Source organism: Ipomoea triloba, chromosome 9 (genome assembly GCF_003576645.1).
Source record: "Ipomoea triloba cultivar NCNSP0323 chromosome 9, ASM357664v1".
Lineage (NCBI taxonomy): Eukaryota > Viridiplantae > Streptophyta > Magnoliopsida > Solanales > Convolvulaceae > Ipomoea > Ipomoea triloba.
Genome location: NC_044924.1, coordinates 4,114,577 through 4,131,993, shown reverse-complemented (window position 1 = coordinate 4,131,993; position 17,417 = coordinate 4,114,577). Strand labels below are relative to the sequence as shown.

Below are 17,417 nucleotides of genomic sequence, written 5' to 3'. Positions count from 1 at the left end.
AAAATGCTTTTAAAAATGAAAAATTTTGAAAATAATTAGGCTAAGAAGTGAAAAATAATGTTGCAAAAGTGGTTTTGATATAAGAAGAATAATAAAATGTGAATTTCCTATTTTACCCCTCAAATTTTGAATATTTTTTAATTTTTTCGTCAAATTTAATGTCCAGGGACTAAACTCGCCACTTTGTGAATAACTGAGGGACTAAACTCGCATACAGCCATAACTTAGGGACTGAGTCTACACTACCCCTATAACTCAGGGACTAAAGATGCCATTTTCCCTTTTTTTTTTTTGTTAAACTTGAGAGTCTCACTCACTTATCATACTGAAACTAATCTCTACTTACACCGAGTCAGCCCAAGAGGAAAAGTGCTAGTCAAATTAATTCTTTCTGCACACACCATGTTAATTCTAAGCTTCCAAAACTCTTGCACAGTAGTAGCTAGAAGAGTTAAATCATTAGTCGTCCAAACAACCTCTCAATCAATTCTTTTGGCTGACTTTGGACACAACCCAAAGGGTCCAAACTCTAATTTACGGAGTCCTAATTCCAAAATGTTGATGAGAATCAAACCATCACCCTGCCGATGAAGTGTTGATTTTATTTCAGTTTTTACTCTCTTTAGACGTGACATGTTATAATTAATTAGAAATTGTTTTACAATTTTTATTATTTTCTTGGAATTTTCCCTATAAATAAACATATTTAGTATAATACAGTTGAAGAAGAAAGAAAAAAAAAAAAGCTTCAATTGATTTTGGTCTTTGGACAAAGCCGCCTCCAACTATTTCTATCCCTAATGACAGTACAATAACTCACACTGCAGAACAAGAATAGAATCATCAATCTGGAAAACATAGAGCCTTTCATTTAGATGTTTTTAGCATCATAGAATACTGAATACATGACAGTGATGCCCACAACTTTTATGAAGCTACTTGCAGAAGCATAATCATATTTATTTGAATTTAGAAGGTTTAGTCATCCATGGCCAAACCTCTAAAATGACTCTGCCACAACACTGTCACATCCCTTCATGATTAACAACGGTGGGCATCAAGAAATTTGAGGATCAGCTTATTCACCTCTTCAGGCAGTTGCTCCTGAAGAAAATGGCTTCCTTCAGCTAAATAGGTTATCTCCACATTAGGCACGAAAGCTTTCAGCATCCCACTGCTTATGTACTCTTCCATTCCCGGGAATTTCAGCACATAATCCTTCTTACCTCCAATGAACAATGCAGGGACTTTGATTCTTGGGTCAGCTGGTAGCTCTGTATGTTCATCCCCAAGCGACCTACAAGAAAGGAGAGCAACGCTTCATTGATGCTACAACTGGGCTATAATGCACATGGGCCAAACTACACTTAGAAATACTGAATCTAATCAATTAGTTAGTCTAACTCATGACTTTATAATTTCTCTCTTATTTTTCAATGTGGATTCTTAACAGGTTGAAACTCAATTTCAATGTGTGCCTCATTACCTGTAAGGAACCTTCAATGCAGTTCGGAATCCAGATTTCTCATACAGAGCTCCATAGGCTGCCAGGTCTTCTTCGGTGAACCAAGGCGGTAGAGGAGTGGAAAGCTCCACCATGTCCATGATCTCCTGCTTTTCATTAGCAATTGGTATTTCACTTCTGGAGAAAAGGATGTAGATGTTCTTCACAACAGTTTTGGCATCGAGACGACCAAAGTCAGCTTCAGCTCGCCCAGGCTCCTGAAAACAAGTCTCAGAAGCTGCAAGATATGATGTTCGTTGCGAGAATGATAAAGAGAAAGAAACAGCATACATACCCTCCATCTTGAAACATAGAAACCTTCAGGGAGCTTTTCAGTATGTGTAGAAGCACGAGCAATCATGAATGGCGCATCCAATGTCACACACCCAGCTACCCTCTCCTCATGGAGAAGGCATAATAAGGTCAGAACAGCCGACCCAAAATCTTTCCCAACCAGAAAAACCTGCATATGAGAACAGGTAAACAGCCAGACAGGGATACAGATCTACTTAATTAAATTTCTTCATTCCTAACATTGCATCACAAAATATGCAAGCAAGGGACATCCTAGACAAGTTGGTTAGTTGTTAACCACGAGGTTACAAGTTTGACTCTCAATAAGAACGATCTATTTGTTTTCCTTATTTGAGTTGATCGGTTATGGACAACCTAAGTTATAGGCTAGTTTAGTTCATTGTGATCTTTTACTTAGTAGGGTCACAAGGTAGCCCATGGGAAACCTAGGTCCTAAGCTAGTTTAACTTATTGTAGTCCTTTACCGGCTAGTGTCAGTCATAGGCAACCTATGTCCTTTAATTCCTTGGTCTGCTAAGGTGGGGTTTATCTCATGTACAGAGTCGGATATTGCTATGGTTTATGTCCAAGAGCTGTCAAGTACCTTCTGCTCAGATGACATGTAGGGTAACACGTTGAGAAAGTATGTAACAGAATGTAAATAATTTTCTTGGAGGGAGTCAGGGAGATACGAAAAAAAAAAAAAAAAAAGGACCTTTGGGATACTAAGAGTATCCAACAGAGCAGCAATGTCATTGACAAGATCAAGGAAGCTGGTCTTCTCAGGTTGGGGTGGTTGATCCGACAAACCATACCCTCTGTAATCGACCGAAATGGCTCTGTAACCGGCTTTGGCCACTGCAACCATCTGGTAGCGCCAGGAGTACCAAATCTCAGGGAAGCCATGTAAGAACAGTACAACTGGACCCGACCACTCCCAATCTCAGCTACGTGGATCTTTAGCCCGTTCACCTCTATGAACTTGTGCTCAATTTCGTCCATTTCTTTCTTTCTTTCTATCTCTTGTCTGAAACAGATAGAGAGTTGAGAATGCGTGAGTGTGTGGTCTGTGAAGAGGCATGCGACGAGTTAGTAGGATTGTTGGTAGTGAAGATGATTTGTCGTGTTGTGCCGTTCGAGCTGATCAATCAAATTTGAGTCGTCTGTGTCTGCTTTGAAGTTTCAATAGGCGTTCACCATTAGTGAATTTTGCACAGCTTTTGAGACAAAATATGCCACCATAACTGGAAGAGAGGATGCAAGGTCATTATTATAGGTTTTTAGTAGTATAGGCTTTCGGGGTGGAATAGTTTTCCATAAAAAGCCCAACAAAGTTAAATTGTCACCCACTGACCCATGACCTCCCACTTGAAAGGATCATTTTATGCCGCTTGATCACAGGCCTTTGGCAGAGATGACATGTTATAATTAATTAAAAATTGTATTACAAATTTTATTCTTTTTTTTTGGGATTTTTTCTGTAAATAGACATATTTAGTACTACGTATAATACAATTGAAGAAGAAAAAAGAAAACCTCTTCAACTGATTTTGGACAATGCCACCTCCAACTATTTCTATCCCTAATGACAGTACAATAACTCACACTGCAGAACAAGAATAGAATCATCAATCTGAAAACATAGAGCCTTTCATTTAGGTGTTTTTACCATCATAGAATACATGACAGTGGTGCCCACAACTTTTATGAAGCTAATTGCAAAAGCATAATCATATTTATTAGAACTTTGAACCCACTATTCAATTTATTTGAATCTAGAAGGTTTAGTCATCCATAGCCAAACCTCTAAAATGACTCTGCCACAACACTGTCACATCCCTTCATGATTAACAAGGGTGGGCATCAAGAAAGTTGAGGATCAGCTTATTCACCTCCTCAGGCAATTGCTCCTGAAGAAAATGGCTTCCTTCAGGTAAATAGGTTATCTCCACATTAGGCACAAAAGCTTTCAGCATCCCACTGCTTATGTACTCTTCCATTCCCGGGAATTTCAGCACGTAATCCTTCTCGCCTCCAATGAACAATGCAGGGACTTTGATTCTCGGGTCAGCTGGTAGCTTTATACGATCATCTCCATGTGACCTACAAGAAAGGAGAACAAACATTTATGCTGCAATTGTGCTATAATGCACATGGCCAAACTATATTAAAAAGACTGGATCCAATCGATTAGCTAGTCTAACACATGACTTTCCAATACCTGTAAGTAACCTCCAATGCAGTTTGGAATCCAGATTTCTCATACAGAGCTCCATAGGCTGCCAGGTCTTCTTCGGTGAACCAAGGGGGTAGGGGAGTGGAAGGCTCCACAATGTCCATGATCTCCTGCTTTTCATTAGCGATTGGTATTTCACTTCTGGAGAAGAGGATGTAGATGTTCTTCAGAACGGTTTTGGCATCGAGACGACCAAAGTCAGCTTCAGCTCGCCCAGGCTCCTGAAAACGAATCTCAGAAGCTGCAAGATATGATGTTCCTTGCCAGAATGATAAAGAGAAAGAAACAGCATACATACCCTCCATCTTGAAATATAGAAACCTTCAGGCAGCTTTTCAGTAAATGTAGCAGCACGAGCAATAATGAATGGCACATCCAATGTAACACACCCAGCTACCCTCTCCTCATGGAGAAGGTATAATAAGGTCAGAACAGCCGACCCAAAATCTTTCCCAACCAGAAAAACCTGCATATGAGACCAGGTAAACAGCCAGACAGGGATACAGATCTACCCAATTAAATTTCTTCACTCCTAACATTGCATCACAAAATATACAAGCAAGGGACAACCTAGACAAGTTGGTTAGTAGTTAACCACGAGGTTACAAGTTTGACTCCCAACGAGAGCAGTCTATTGGTCTTCTTTATTTGAGTTGATCAGTTATTCACAACTTAATCTAGGCTAGTTTAGCTCATTGTGATCATTTACCGACTAAAGTCACAAGGCAACCTAGGCCCTAAGCTAGTTTAACTTAGTCACCAATCTTCACAAACACAGATAAGTTCTCTTACTCCACTACTAATTACCTTTTTCTGCATAAATTTCACAGTAAACACTAGCAGAATGTAAATAATTTTCTTGGAGGGAGATACGAAAGAAATGGGTTTTTTTTTTTTTTAAAAAAAAAAAAAACGGACCTTTGGGATACTAAGAGTATCCAAAATTGCAGCAATGTCATTGACAAGATCAAGGACGGTGGTCTTCTCAGGTTGGGGTGGTTGATCCGACAACCCAAACCCTCTGTAATCGAGCGAAATGGCTCTGTAACCGGCTTTGGCCACCGCAAGCATCTGGAAGCGCCAGGAGTACCAAATCTCAGGGAAGCCATGTAAGAACAGCACAACTGGACCCGACCCACTCCCAATCTCAGCTACGTGGATCTTTAGCCCGTTCACCTCTATGAACTTGTGCTCAATTTCATCCATTTCTTTCTTTCTTTCTTTCTATCTCTTGTCTGAAACTGATAGCGAGTTGAGAATGCGTGAGTGTGTGGTCTGTGAAGAGGCGTGCGACTAGTCTCATACTAACTACTAAGTAGTAGGATTGTTGCTGGTGAAGATGGATTTGTCGTGTTGTGCCGTTCGAGCCTCGAATCAATCAACTTTGATTCGTCGTCTTTGTCTGCTTTGAAGTTTGAAGTTTCAATAAACAACAACGGTTGTTGGAGACTTGGAGAATTATATATGGACCCGAATCCACGTAAATTCGTATTTATTTCATACTCAACATTTAATACGTAAATGGTAAACATTCAATTATAAATATTCAGTATATCTATTGGGAATATTCAATATATAAATTGTGTATTTTAGATTTGGGTCTACATAATAATTTATCAGATACTTATGTGTAGGCTGGTTTGGCCCACATAATACAATGTTCATTAAAAGTGTCCAAAGAAGTCATTGAACTATTAAAATAAAAAATAAAAAATTTTCAATTACATCTTTAAATTTGTAAAAAAAAAAAAAAAAACGCAATTAACACTTTTAGCATGTTATCATCAAGTAGCATGCTAACTATATATGCCGTGTGATTTTTTAGGTGATTTGGTGGTGAGCTATGCGTTTTTAAAATTGATATAGTGAAATAATAATAATACAATGAAAGTCAAGTTTAAAAAAATATATATAAAAGAATCTTTTTGTAAATATTAAAATCAAATTATTATTATGTCGCACCAATACTAAAAATGTACAACTCAAAGCCAAATCACCTTAGGTTGTCTTCAACCCTGTCAGTCTCCTCCTTTCTAATCTATGCGGTAAAAGAGAGATTTATTATTATTATTATTTAATGTCATGTGTGTTGTAAGAGAAAAGAAAAATTAATAAATTAACAAGAGTAGAGATGATGAGAAAAAGTTGCAAAAGCATGCTAAATTGAGTGGCAGCCTTTGTGTAATTTGCAAATTTGATAATGTGGAAGTGGAACCCATTTTAGAAAGTAAAAGAGATTTGCAGGATAAGGATAACTTTAATAAAGATATATACATGACATGTCTAGTCAATATTATCTTTAATAAAGATATATACATGACATGTCTACTCAATAAGTTACCTAATGATAACATGCTATAAATATTAATTGTACCTTTTTATATAAGTTTAAGGCTCTAACTAAAGCATTCTTCAATAGTTGAGGTTTTTCCTTCAATTTGTTGTTGGCTCAGCATCAACCTCATAATTCACTCTCAATTAATCACAAAAATCCTTTGAACGATCGTGTTAATATGTCGTCCATTGCTCAGATAGTAAAACCAACAATTTCTTTTTGTTATTAAAAATAAACATAGAACCATCAGTCTAAGCTGAAGCTTCTCTATGCAGATTAGCCAAATCTAGTAGAGGTGGGATTCAGATCAGTAGCTAGGTTAGGAAATGTTTTTTTTTTCAAAGCTTTTATTGAATAGATCTAAGAACTTGGGCTTAGTGTTGAGTACTGCAAACTCAGGTTACAGAACATATTCAAACAATTCACATTGGTTTCGAATACTGATGTTTCAAACAAGATTAAGCATGTCTCTTGAGGAAATTGATAATTAGTTGGTTGGCTTCTTCTGGAAACTGTTCTTGAGCAAAATGGGAACCTTCTGGCAAGTGTGCAGTCTCCATGTTGGGTACAATGTTTTTAGCCTGTCCACTCCTGACATAGTCTCCTATTCCTGGAAATTTGAGTGAGAAATCCTTCCCACACATGATGAACAATGCTGGAGCATCAACCTCTTGACTTGGTACTGGGAGTTTTTCGTTCAACGACCTGCAAACAACGAAAATCTGCAGATCTTAATAATAAGGATGACCATAGAGAAAAGCATGCATTTCTGGGATTAACACGTGATTTCATCAAGCAACCCCAACCAAGTTGGTCAGTGGAAGCATCCTATTGGCCTTCTTGGTTTAAGTTGATGACTTATGGCAACCTTTGCTATTAGGGATCAACTATAGGCATGCTATTAGGGATCAACTATAGGCAATCTATGTTGTTAGGGTCACAAGGCATAGGTCTTCTTGGTTTAATCTGATCAGCCATGAGCAACCTTTGCTATTAGGGATCAACTATAGGCAATCTATGTTGTTAGGGTCACAAGGCATAGGCCTTCTTGGTTTAATCTGATCAGCCATGAGCAACCTATGCTATTAGGAATCAACTATGAGAAACCTATGTTGTTAGAGATCAGTTATGATCAACCTATGTTGTTAGGGATCAGTTATGGGCAACCTATGTTGTTACGGATCAACTATGAGCAACATATGTTGTTAAGGATCAGTTATGGGCAACATATGCTATTAGGGATCAATTATGAGCAACTTATGCTGATAGGGATCAACTACGGACAACTTATACTATTCGGGACAAAAGACGAGATTTATCGAGTACACACGCTCGACTAGTAGCTAAAAGGAATAAGCCTTCTTGGTTTAATCTGATCAGCTATGAGCAACCTATAGTGTTAAGATCAACTATGAGCAACCTATGTTGTTAGGGATCAATTATGGACAACTTATGTTGTTAGGGATCAACAATGAGGAACCTATATTGTTAGGGATCAGTTATGGGCAACCTATGTTGTTAGGGATCGACTATGAGCAACCTATGTTATTAAGGGTCAGTTATGGGCAACTTAAGCTATTAGGGATCAATTATGAGCAACTTATGTTGTTAGGGATCATCTACTGGCAATCTATGATGTTAGGGATCAACTAAGAGCAAACTATGCTATTAGGGATTAGCTATGGACAACTTATATTATTCGGGGCTCAAGACGAGCAACTTATATTGTTAGGGACACAACGAGATTTATTGAATGCACATGTTCGACTAGTAGCTGCAAGGAGAAGGCGAATTAACTTGATACCTATAAGGAACCTGCGCTGCAGTGCGGAAGCCAGATTTTTCATAGAGAGCAGCATAGGTTTGAAGATCTTCCTCTGTGAACCAAGAAGGTAAAGGGGCAGAGGAGTCCACCAAATCCAGGATCTCCTGGTCTTCGGCAGCTGTAGGAATTTCAGTTTTAGAAAACAGAATGTATATCTTGCGCAGTACTGTCTTAACATCAAATCGAGCAAAATCGGCCTCAATTCTTCCAGGTTCCTAAGTGAAAGTTGGAAATTAGGCATTAGCTAAGACGAGAAAATGCATGAAGGATGGCTGCTATTGTGTTGTTTACCATCCATCTGGATGTATAAGCGCCTCCAGGAAGCGGCTCAGCCAGTCTCGGGCGGTTTAAAGGGGCGGCCGGAACACCGAATGTGATGAACCCTGCGATTCTCTTCGGGTGCAGAATAGCAAAGACATGCGCAATCCTGTTGCTAAAATCTTTCGCCACAACATATACCTGTTCAGAATTCAGCAAAACCTAACGTTTCTGCAATTGCATGTCATTGAAAAAAGCAATAATCGTGTTTAATAAGTGTTTATTAGGGCTTTGAAGGACTAATGTGATTTACCCTAGGAATGGCGAGGGCATCAAGGAGTGCAGGAAGGTCACTGACGAAGTCGGAGATAGTGGCCTTCTCGGGTTCGGGCGGTTGATCGGACAACCCGTATCCTCTGTAATCCGGGGCAATGGCTCTGAATCCGGCATTGGCGACGGCGACCATCTGGTAGCGCCAAGAGTACCATATCTCAGGGAAGCCATGCAAGAACATCACCACTCGATCCGTCCCGCTTCCGATCTCCGCTACATGGATCTTTAGTCCATTAACTTGTATGAAATTATGCTTGATTTTGTCCATTTTCTACACTTTCTTTTGCTCGAAACTGTATACGTTCAATGAAAACGGAGATTATAAGTAGATAAGGGAATATAGATCCTTGCGATTGCACAAGATATTTTTGTTAGTAACTGACTCCTCGTGAATTTACAGGGCCTTCTAGTAATTTGAACTATGAATACTGTAAACGGACAGGGACAGTTGAACGTTGAGTCTCAAAGAACTCAATAACATTTAATTGAGAATTGAAATTAATGTTATATGATACTTAGTAATTTTGTCACGTTTAATCCTAAGTTTTTAAATTGACCACTCATGATCCAATGACTTTCAAATTGTTACCATAGTTCAAATTTATCACATATGATTCTTCAGCTTTCAAAATGTAACCAATGGTCCCTCAGGAAGGATCACGACTGATTAAAATTTGATTATTGAAGGACCATGAATATTTAATGTGAACTACAAATGGTAAAAATTTAAAAGTCGAATGACTAAGGGTAATTAATTTAAAAGTTTATGACTAAACGTGACAAAATCATTATACTCAAAGGACCCCAAATAGTATCAACTCTTTAATTGGGAGAAAAATATAATTTATACCCCTTATAAATATGTCAATTATCAACGTCACGCATGAATTATTAGTGGTGTAAATGTTTCCCATCAAATTTCAAAACGTGACATATATTGGCTCTTCCCTAATGAGAAGAAGGAGAAACATTATTGTTAGTGGAAAGATAACAAATGAAGAAAGAAAAATGGAGGGAAAAAAACGTGATTTTTTAACATGAAAAACAACAATCATCACATTTTCTAGTACATGTATTTTAAAGTCAAGAGCGTCTATTTTCTCTGGTTATTAAAGACAACCAAAGAAAGTGAGAGACTCGTGATAGCCCTAGGGGTATAAGAGGAATCCAATTAAAAAAGTGGATGTGGACCTTGTGCGTGTGTGTGTGTGTGTGTGTCTGTGTGTGGAAAGTGGGTTAAGGGCTTGTTTGACAACACAGTATGTAGCACGACCCGAGAAAACAAGCAGCGGGGATGAGCGGTTGGCTTGGGCTGAGGGAGCATTAACCGACAACCCTAGCGTCGGATTTCGATCGAGGGTTGAGCGAATTGAAGTGGACTACGGGAGGGTGGTCAACAGATCGCTTCCAGGTCTGCAACCTTTGCGCCTTTTAGGCCCTTGCCGAAGTACCTTGGTCGTCTGTCAGGGATCAAAGGGCTTTACCTTAGTTCGACTGGGTATGACAAATCACCTAGGAGAGTTGCGGGCCATTCGGTGGACGGGGTAGACTGCTCGGGGGAGAATGTTTGGGTGAACTGTTCAGGCAGACTACTCTAGTGAACCGCTTGGACGGACGTCTTGAACAATACGCTCGGGCAGACCACTTGAGCAGTTAGCGATGCAGTAGGCGACGACCAAAATGTGTTTTACGATGTGGCATGCGTGGAGATATTTGGTAGGAAAGCACAACACCTTGTGGGACACGCATATAGTAGAGGAAGGCAAAGCGTTGTGATCTCCGTACCTATCAGCTTGTGCAACCCTGGGAATAGTATTAAAGATGGGGTGTCTCTGTTCCAAGACATCATCATCATTTCTTCCTCTCTCTTGACTTCTCTCTCAGTCAATGATGCAACACGTCAGTTGTCTTTGTGTTCCGCTAGTTAGAAGTAGTGGTCCACCCTTTGTGGTTGGGATAGGTAGTTGGGCCCTTTGGGCCAAATTTGTTTCTTTTGTTCACACAATACACTTGTAGCCCATTTATATTATGTAAGGGTATTGGGTCCTGTCAATTCAACATATGTTTCATATCTCGTACACAATATTACCAAATTTTATGGTAGGCCTGATCCATTAAAAGTTATCAAAATTAATGACCACTGTATTATTAATTTAAGGGAAACTAGGGAAGTGTTTATTAAATAATTTCCTTTTCTATTTTCCAAAATAATCAAATAAATATTTCTCTAGTGAACATGTATGTAGGGGAAGGAGCAGCTAGGTGGTATTTTTTTTATTTGTATTTTATTATTTTTATAAATAATTTAAAGTCAATGCATTTGGTTTATATTACCCACTATAAATCTGGATAAGATATGGAAAAATACGACTCCTTTCGCCGCCATAGCTGCAGCCTGTAAGTGGTTGCAAAATGAACAATATAATATAATAATATGGTCCATAGGGAGTAGGAGATGAAAATAACTAATATTTTGGTAACACTTGCCCTATTATTTTTCTCATTTTCTTAGATGGATTCGGATCCTGGTCCATCCTCCTATCTCTTCAGCAAATGCTTTTTGAGGATGCTATTGATCAATATTTTTTTGATAAATTGATAAGTTGATGTTTGGTAAATAACTGATTGTGTTAGTGGTTTGATTAGTTGATAACATTAGTTGATTATAAAAAAGTATTTTGTAAATTAACTGTTAGTTAATAGCTTATTACATGCAAAATAATTTTCTCACAAAACTGATCGAAAAGTTGCTTTTAGCAGCTTTTTGAATTTCAACATTTTGTAGTAATAAAGTGTTACAAAAAACTAATTGATCAAACACTCATATTAGTTATTTAACCAAGTCAAATAGCTAATAATGATCAAATAAGTTAAAATTGACTGATAAGTTAACTATGTTACTAAACAAGGTCAAGAATTTATACTAAAAAATGTGACTAAATACTGATATAGGGTGTTGTTATTAACTAATTTAGAATATTTTTTTTTTTGAAAACAGAATAGTTGCGTTTGATTAAGTCATTGACAACACACTACATCAACATGATACAATTTTGAGTAAAATTTTTAATTAATCAAATTGGATATGAGTTTTTTTTTTTTTTTTAGTACAATTGGATAAGAGTTTAGTTAAAGTAATAACAATTGTTTATGTCATTAAAAAGTCTACAAACTATGGACAAAAAAGATTCTTAGAAATCGTTTACAGCCTAATAAAGATTCTTTATACAACAATAAGTAATACTTAAATTTCAATAAGTAGATTGGTGGACTTCTAATATCATCTCTCTGTATTTTATATACTAAACTTGAATTTTGGAGGGATAAATTATTTATGATAAGATTAATTTGGTTTCGTTTGTCAAATATGGTCAAATTAATATGGTGTTATCTATGAATATGACAATATTAATTTGGGTTTATTTGTAAAGCAGGTTAACTCGTGCAACGTAAATGAAGTACATATTTGACAATTCTTAGGAATCTTCAATTGGGGCATGGGAGAAGAGGTTACGAAGACTCAAAGTGAAATGGATGCCTCATGGCATAAACTTTAGAGAATTCTACACTATGATAAAATGGATGCCTCATGCCATAAACAGAACATTGATACAGTTACTTATTACTAAAATATTATTTTCGAGTAATACCTTATTTATACATTTGAGATTTACAGTTGACTTATATTTTAAACTATTCAATGTCGAGAAAAATTATATTTAAAGTATAAATTCTAAAATAAAAATAAAAGTTAAATTTAGATAAAGCCTATTATTTAGGCCAGCATTGTAACTAAATCTTCCACGTTTGCCTCACTCTATGGACACTTAACCGTTTTGAATGTAATTTCAAATCTATAACAACTGATCCTCATATTATGATTAGCAAATCAAAATTCCCTCATCCATCTCCACAACGAATCATTTCAAAATCATTAAGTTAAGTGGGAGAAAAGAGTATTGGTTTCGTCATCACACTGTTTATGGTATAGCTTTTCTGCGGATTCTCAATCTTAAAATAGATCAACTTTTGTAAAGATTACAATTCTTAATTTTCATCATTTCTTCAGGTGAGTTTTCTTACTGTGCCCTTTTAGCTCTTTGTTTCATTAATTACAGCCTTACAGGGGAGGGAGTAAATGATGTTCCAAATCTATGGATTACATTTGGTAAAAGTTTAAGTGCAGGTTTAAGGCTTGTGGGCTTTATTTAGCAACAAGGAAAACTTCTCGCAATTATCTGAGGGTGTATACGAAGTAACTCATGTCTTGTAACACTAGGCGACAAATGAAAAGCTTGAGGGGTTTATATTTAAGAGTTCTTAACCAAAATGACAATTTAGTAAAAAGTTTTAAAATTTTTAAAAGCTTTTCTTTTATGCAATTATGCATGAAGCTCTGAAAACACTGATATATTTAATGATGCTTAAGATTTTATTCTTTTGTTTTAGTCAATCTGGTATATTTTGAGAAATATATAGCTAACTTGTAGCTAATATGTAGTCAATCTGGGAGGAGAAGAAATATGTAGCTAATTGAGATCATTTATTCACCATTGTTGCAATGAAATTAAATGTCACTAACTATCACTATTCACCTTTATTTATTAGTATGTGTTACAACACTGTATTTATTAGTATGCATTACAATCATTCATAATATGTCTACGTACATAATGTCTAATTGTAATTAACGCGATTGGCACACGGTCTCTAAAATGCGAATACAACTTAAAGATATCATATAAAATTATACGGAGTATATGGTATACTTGTTTTGAATACTAATATCGGTTCATAACTAATTTCTCAATCTGCAGAAGCAAGAGTCAATATTAATTAATGATACCTTAAAATTTTCAGGATGAGGGAGTAGAAAATAGTTGGTGCAGAGTGGAAGTCTGGAAGCTCACCCCGGGCATGATCCACCGGCCAGATTAAAGCACGACTTAAGCACTTAAAGCTTCAATCCATGATTTGTTTTTCCCCTCTTTCTCTCTCTGTTTGGCGCATTTTCTCCCCCACACTATAAAAACCAGAAAATTACAAGCAAGGCTCAAAGTTCAAGGTTTCCATTTTCTCAATCTCTTCTACTTCTAATATTCCAAAGCACACTAAAAAACACTTGAGAAGTCCTTTTTGGTTTTGTGCTCATTTCCTTGCCGCCATAGCTGGAGAAGCCATTAGAATGTCCTTCAATAAGTGTCAGCCATGAATGCAGGAGTTTGTTCCAGAAGTAACCATGGGGACTGTTTATAATTACAGTACTGTCCTTTCAGCCCAGCTGACTAGAAAGTCTTTGTGTGCTTTTCTTTCTCTTGTTCTGATTCTTCTCTTGACTTGCAACGGTGCCACGATATTCTCCGTCCGTGTCCCTTTCCCGGCGAAGACCCCGCCGGAGCCGGCCAGCTTCTCGCCGGAGAATGTCACCGGAAAATCAAGAACCCTGGTGTCGGTCTCCTCTTCGAGAAAGCTGTCGTCTTCGTTGATGTTGGCCGTGAAAGAGGAGGTCCCGGTGGCGAAACCGGACACCCACTTCCACATTTCGCGGAAAAATCGGAACTTGGTAGCTTTCAAGAATGCTTCCATGGCGGCTCGGCATAGGAGGAGGCGGAAGAACAAATCTCTGATCAGAATTATGGGGTCCGAAGCGCAGATGAGTAATTTCTCAAGAAGAGTGAAGGAATTCTTCCATGGAAATTCATGTAAGTTGAGGTTTTTCATGACTTGGATATCCTCAGTGGAGTCTTTTAGCAGCAGGGAAATGATGGCCATTGAGAGCTTGTTCAAAGCACACCCCCATGGCTGTCTGATCTTAGCATCAAGCTCAGTTGATTCAACAGAGGGGACGAAAATCCTAAGCCCGTTCTTGAAAATGGGACTGAAAATCACTGCAATTTCGCCGGATTTCAACTATCTGTTCAAGAACACTGCTGCATATTCTTGGTTCGGGAGGCTGAAGAGGGGAAACATAGACCCTGGGGAAGTCTCCATAGGCCAAAACCTCTCAAATTTGCTCAGACTTGGGTTACTCTACAAATTTGGTGGGATTTACTTAGACACAGATGTAATAGTCCTAAAGAGCTTTGAACCCCTGAGAAATGCCATTGGGGCTCAGACAATGAACCTTGAAACCAGAAACTGGAGCAGACTGAACAATGCTGTGATGGTTTTCGACAAGGGTCACCCTTTGGTTTACAAGTTTATTCAGGAATTTGCCCTCACATTCGATGGCAACAAATGGGGTCACAATGGACCATACTTAGTCTCAAGGGTGGTGGCAAGGGTGAAAGGAAGAGAAGGGCACAACATCACAGTTCTGCCACCAAAAGCATTTTATCCGGTCGACTGGAGCCGAATTGGCAGCCTGTTTCAGGGGCCAAGAAATGTGACTCATCTCAAATGGCTGCTGGCTAAACTCAGCCAGATTCGCTGCGAGAGCTTCGCGGTTCATCTGTGGAACAAGCAGAGCAGGGGGTTAGAGATTGAAGAAGGGAGTGTAATTCAGCACATAGTGGCAGATAGTTGTGTCTTCTGCAATTCTTCTTCTGCATCATCACAAAAGCTGTGATATAGATACATAGATAGAGTCTCAATAAGGGTGAGACCCATCCTCTTTGTTTCTTTCTGTTTATTCATCTTTTGCTTGGGTTTGGATCAATTCAATCCATAATACCATTTGATCACTCACAGAATTGTTACAGAATAGAGAAATAACACAAAGGTTCATGCCTTCATGGCACTGTTTATGTCACAGTAATGAAAATCATACTTCCTTCTTTTGATTCTTGTGGGAACAGTGGTGGGTTAGTGGAAGAAAACAAATCTGGAAAATCCCAATTCTTGATTGTATTCATTAGGGAATCTTGGGTTAATTAAGTCCAGTCAACTCTATAATTGCATCTGTGATCTGACTAATAATGTGCAAAACAGATGGAACAGACAACAAAAGTTCAAGTAGTTCTCTGGGAACCTAACTACCATCAATTATGCAGACAATTAGTTGAAACATGGATTTTTTATTTGTTTTTTTGGTGACAAGGGAAACCTGCAATCACTATCCAATGATATATACTAGGTAAACTCACCTTATAACCCTAGCCGAAAAAAAGATTATAATGATGTAAATTAGTCTAGTTTGCTCACCTTTGTAACCTTAGCCAACATAGAACCTAAAGGAGGTAAACCTTAACCGACAAAAGACCATAGTAATTCAAACCAACCTAAGTTGCCTCTAGTTGACCAACTCAAACTAATAAGCGACTTAAAGTCGAACTTGTAATCTTATGATTATCAAGTTAACAGTTTGACCAATTTGGCTGAAGTTGGTCATACATGATTTTATTAATGTGAACTCTTATCTACTCGGTAGTAAGTTAAACATCTTTTCATTACCCTAAACTCAAAAGGTTGAATTCTTTATTAAAAAAAAATCATCTGTTTTTTTGTGCTGGGGGGTTTGAGTTGCATTGGAGGTCCAATTAGGTGAGGATGGCACCTAATACTGAGAATTTGAGGAGAAGATTGCCAAATCCATACCTGCAGCAGCCTGCGGTCCTTGAGTGAACCTAAAATAAACAAATGAGACAATAGTTAATTTTTAGCAGGTACAAGTGTAATGAGCCATCATTTTCTTTCTCTTGTGCTGTGTTCCACTGCACTGCATGTGGCCTTACAGCACTTTCGCTTTCGACCCCATCTCTTTATTGTGCACTTTGAGCCCTCCCAATTTGCAAATTTAGCAAAAAATCATTACCAGTTCAGTAAATTTATTGTACAAATTCTCAAACAGAAATTTGGGGTTTTGATCATTGTCACGAGCATTAGAAGTTTGGATTTGAGACGTGTTCATTGTGTATAGAAGTGTACAATTTGATGTTGAATTTTGAAGTTATATTAACTCGATTTATCTCGGCAAATTATACCATGGACCGTGATCCAAAAATAACCTTCAGATTCGTATATGTAGTTGACACATTATGTACATGAAATTGACGGTTTATGTAGCTATAACTATCATATTATGTGTCAATAATTATATGAATTTTGGTTCATGATATAACAATTGATTTATCTCTTTATGGATTTTAGAGCGATTTTAGATGTCTAAGAAATAGTTTGGTAAAATAAAAAATTTTGAATATAAAAAAGAATCTATGCATGTCAGGAAGAAAAAACAAATTTAATGTGTTGTGGACTGGTGGATCGCATTAATAGTGCTGCCCCTGCCCCATTCCCCAAAATGATTTAATCTCATTTTGCTTTCGAGAGAACACCAGTAACAGGTGTTCCAATCTCAAAATGACTTGAAGTCAGGTTTTGACTTTTGGGCGAGTCTGCTTTAGATGATTGATTTTAAGATCTTACAAAATTTCAGATCAATTGAAGTTATAAAATTAGTACTGTCTACAGTTGAAGTAGATAAATACAGAGTAATTGATCTTAAACTAAATAAAGATGATGGTCAGATGGGACTAATTTAATCGGAAATTAGTGTTTCTAGTTTCACATGCATTTATAAACTAAATAATACACAATAATTTATGGTAATTACCTACATAGATTACCATAATAAACTGAATCAGTATTATAAAAAGGGAGAAAGCGGTTTAGGTAATATATATTAGGAAAAAGT

General features: G+C 37.4%; 3 protein-coding genes and 1 pseudogene across 3 annotated transcripts; 1 reads left to right on the top strand and 3 right to left on the bottom strand.

Moving 5' to 3' along the window:
* Positions 1 to 780: 780 nt before the first annotated feature.
* LOC116030954 lies at positions 781 to 2,833 on the bottom strand (annotated as a pseudogene).
* A 587-nt stretch (positions 2,834 to 3,420) lies between these two features.
* LOC116028297 (epoxide hydrolase A-like) lies at positions 3,421 to 5,346 on the bottom strand. Its single transcript, XM_031269953.1, has 4 exons — positions 4,953 to 5,346; positions 4,333 to 4,500; positions 4,020 to 4,255; positions 3,421 to 3,901 (listed from the first exon to the last, which is right to left on the bottom strand). The coding sequence occupies exons 1-4, from the start codon at positions 5,238 to 5,240 to the stop codon at positions 3,646 to 3,648; spliced, it is 948 nt and encodes a 315-aa protein (XP_031125813.1). The 5' UTR covers positions 5,241 to 5,346; the 3' UTR covers positions 3,421 to 3,645.
* A 1,342-nt stretch (positions 5,347 to 6,688) lies between these two features.
* LOC116030544 (bifunctional epoxide hydrolase 2-like) lies at positions 6,689 to 9,148 on the bottom strand. The gene is made up of 4 exons (XM_031272825.1): positions 8,766 to 9,148; positions 8,486 to 8,653; positions 8,174 to 8,409; positions 6,689 to 7,074 (listed from the first exon to the last, which is right to left on the bottom strand). The coding sequence occupies exons 1-4, from the start codon at positions 9,051 to 9,053 to the stop codon at positions 6,828 to 6,830; spliced, it is 939 nt and encodes a 312-aa protein (XP_031128685.1). The 5' UTR covers positions 9,054 to 9,148; the 3' UTR covers positions 6,689 to 6,827.
* Positions 9,149 to 13,556: 4,408 nt separating this feature from the next.
* On the top strand, positions 13,557 to 15,528 carry LOC116030528 (lactosylceramide 4-alpha-galactosyltransferase). Its single transcript, XM_031272804.1, has one exon. The coding sequence runs from the start codon at positions 13,998 to 14,000 to the stop codon at positions 15,351 to 15,353; it is 1,356 nt and encodes a 451-aa protein (XP_031128664.1). The 5' UTR covers positions 13,557 to 13,997; the 3' UTR covers positions 15,354 to 15,528.
* The last annotated feature ends 1,889 nt before the right edge of the window (positions 15,529 to 17,417 follow it).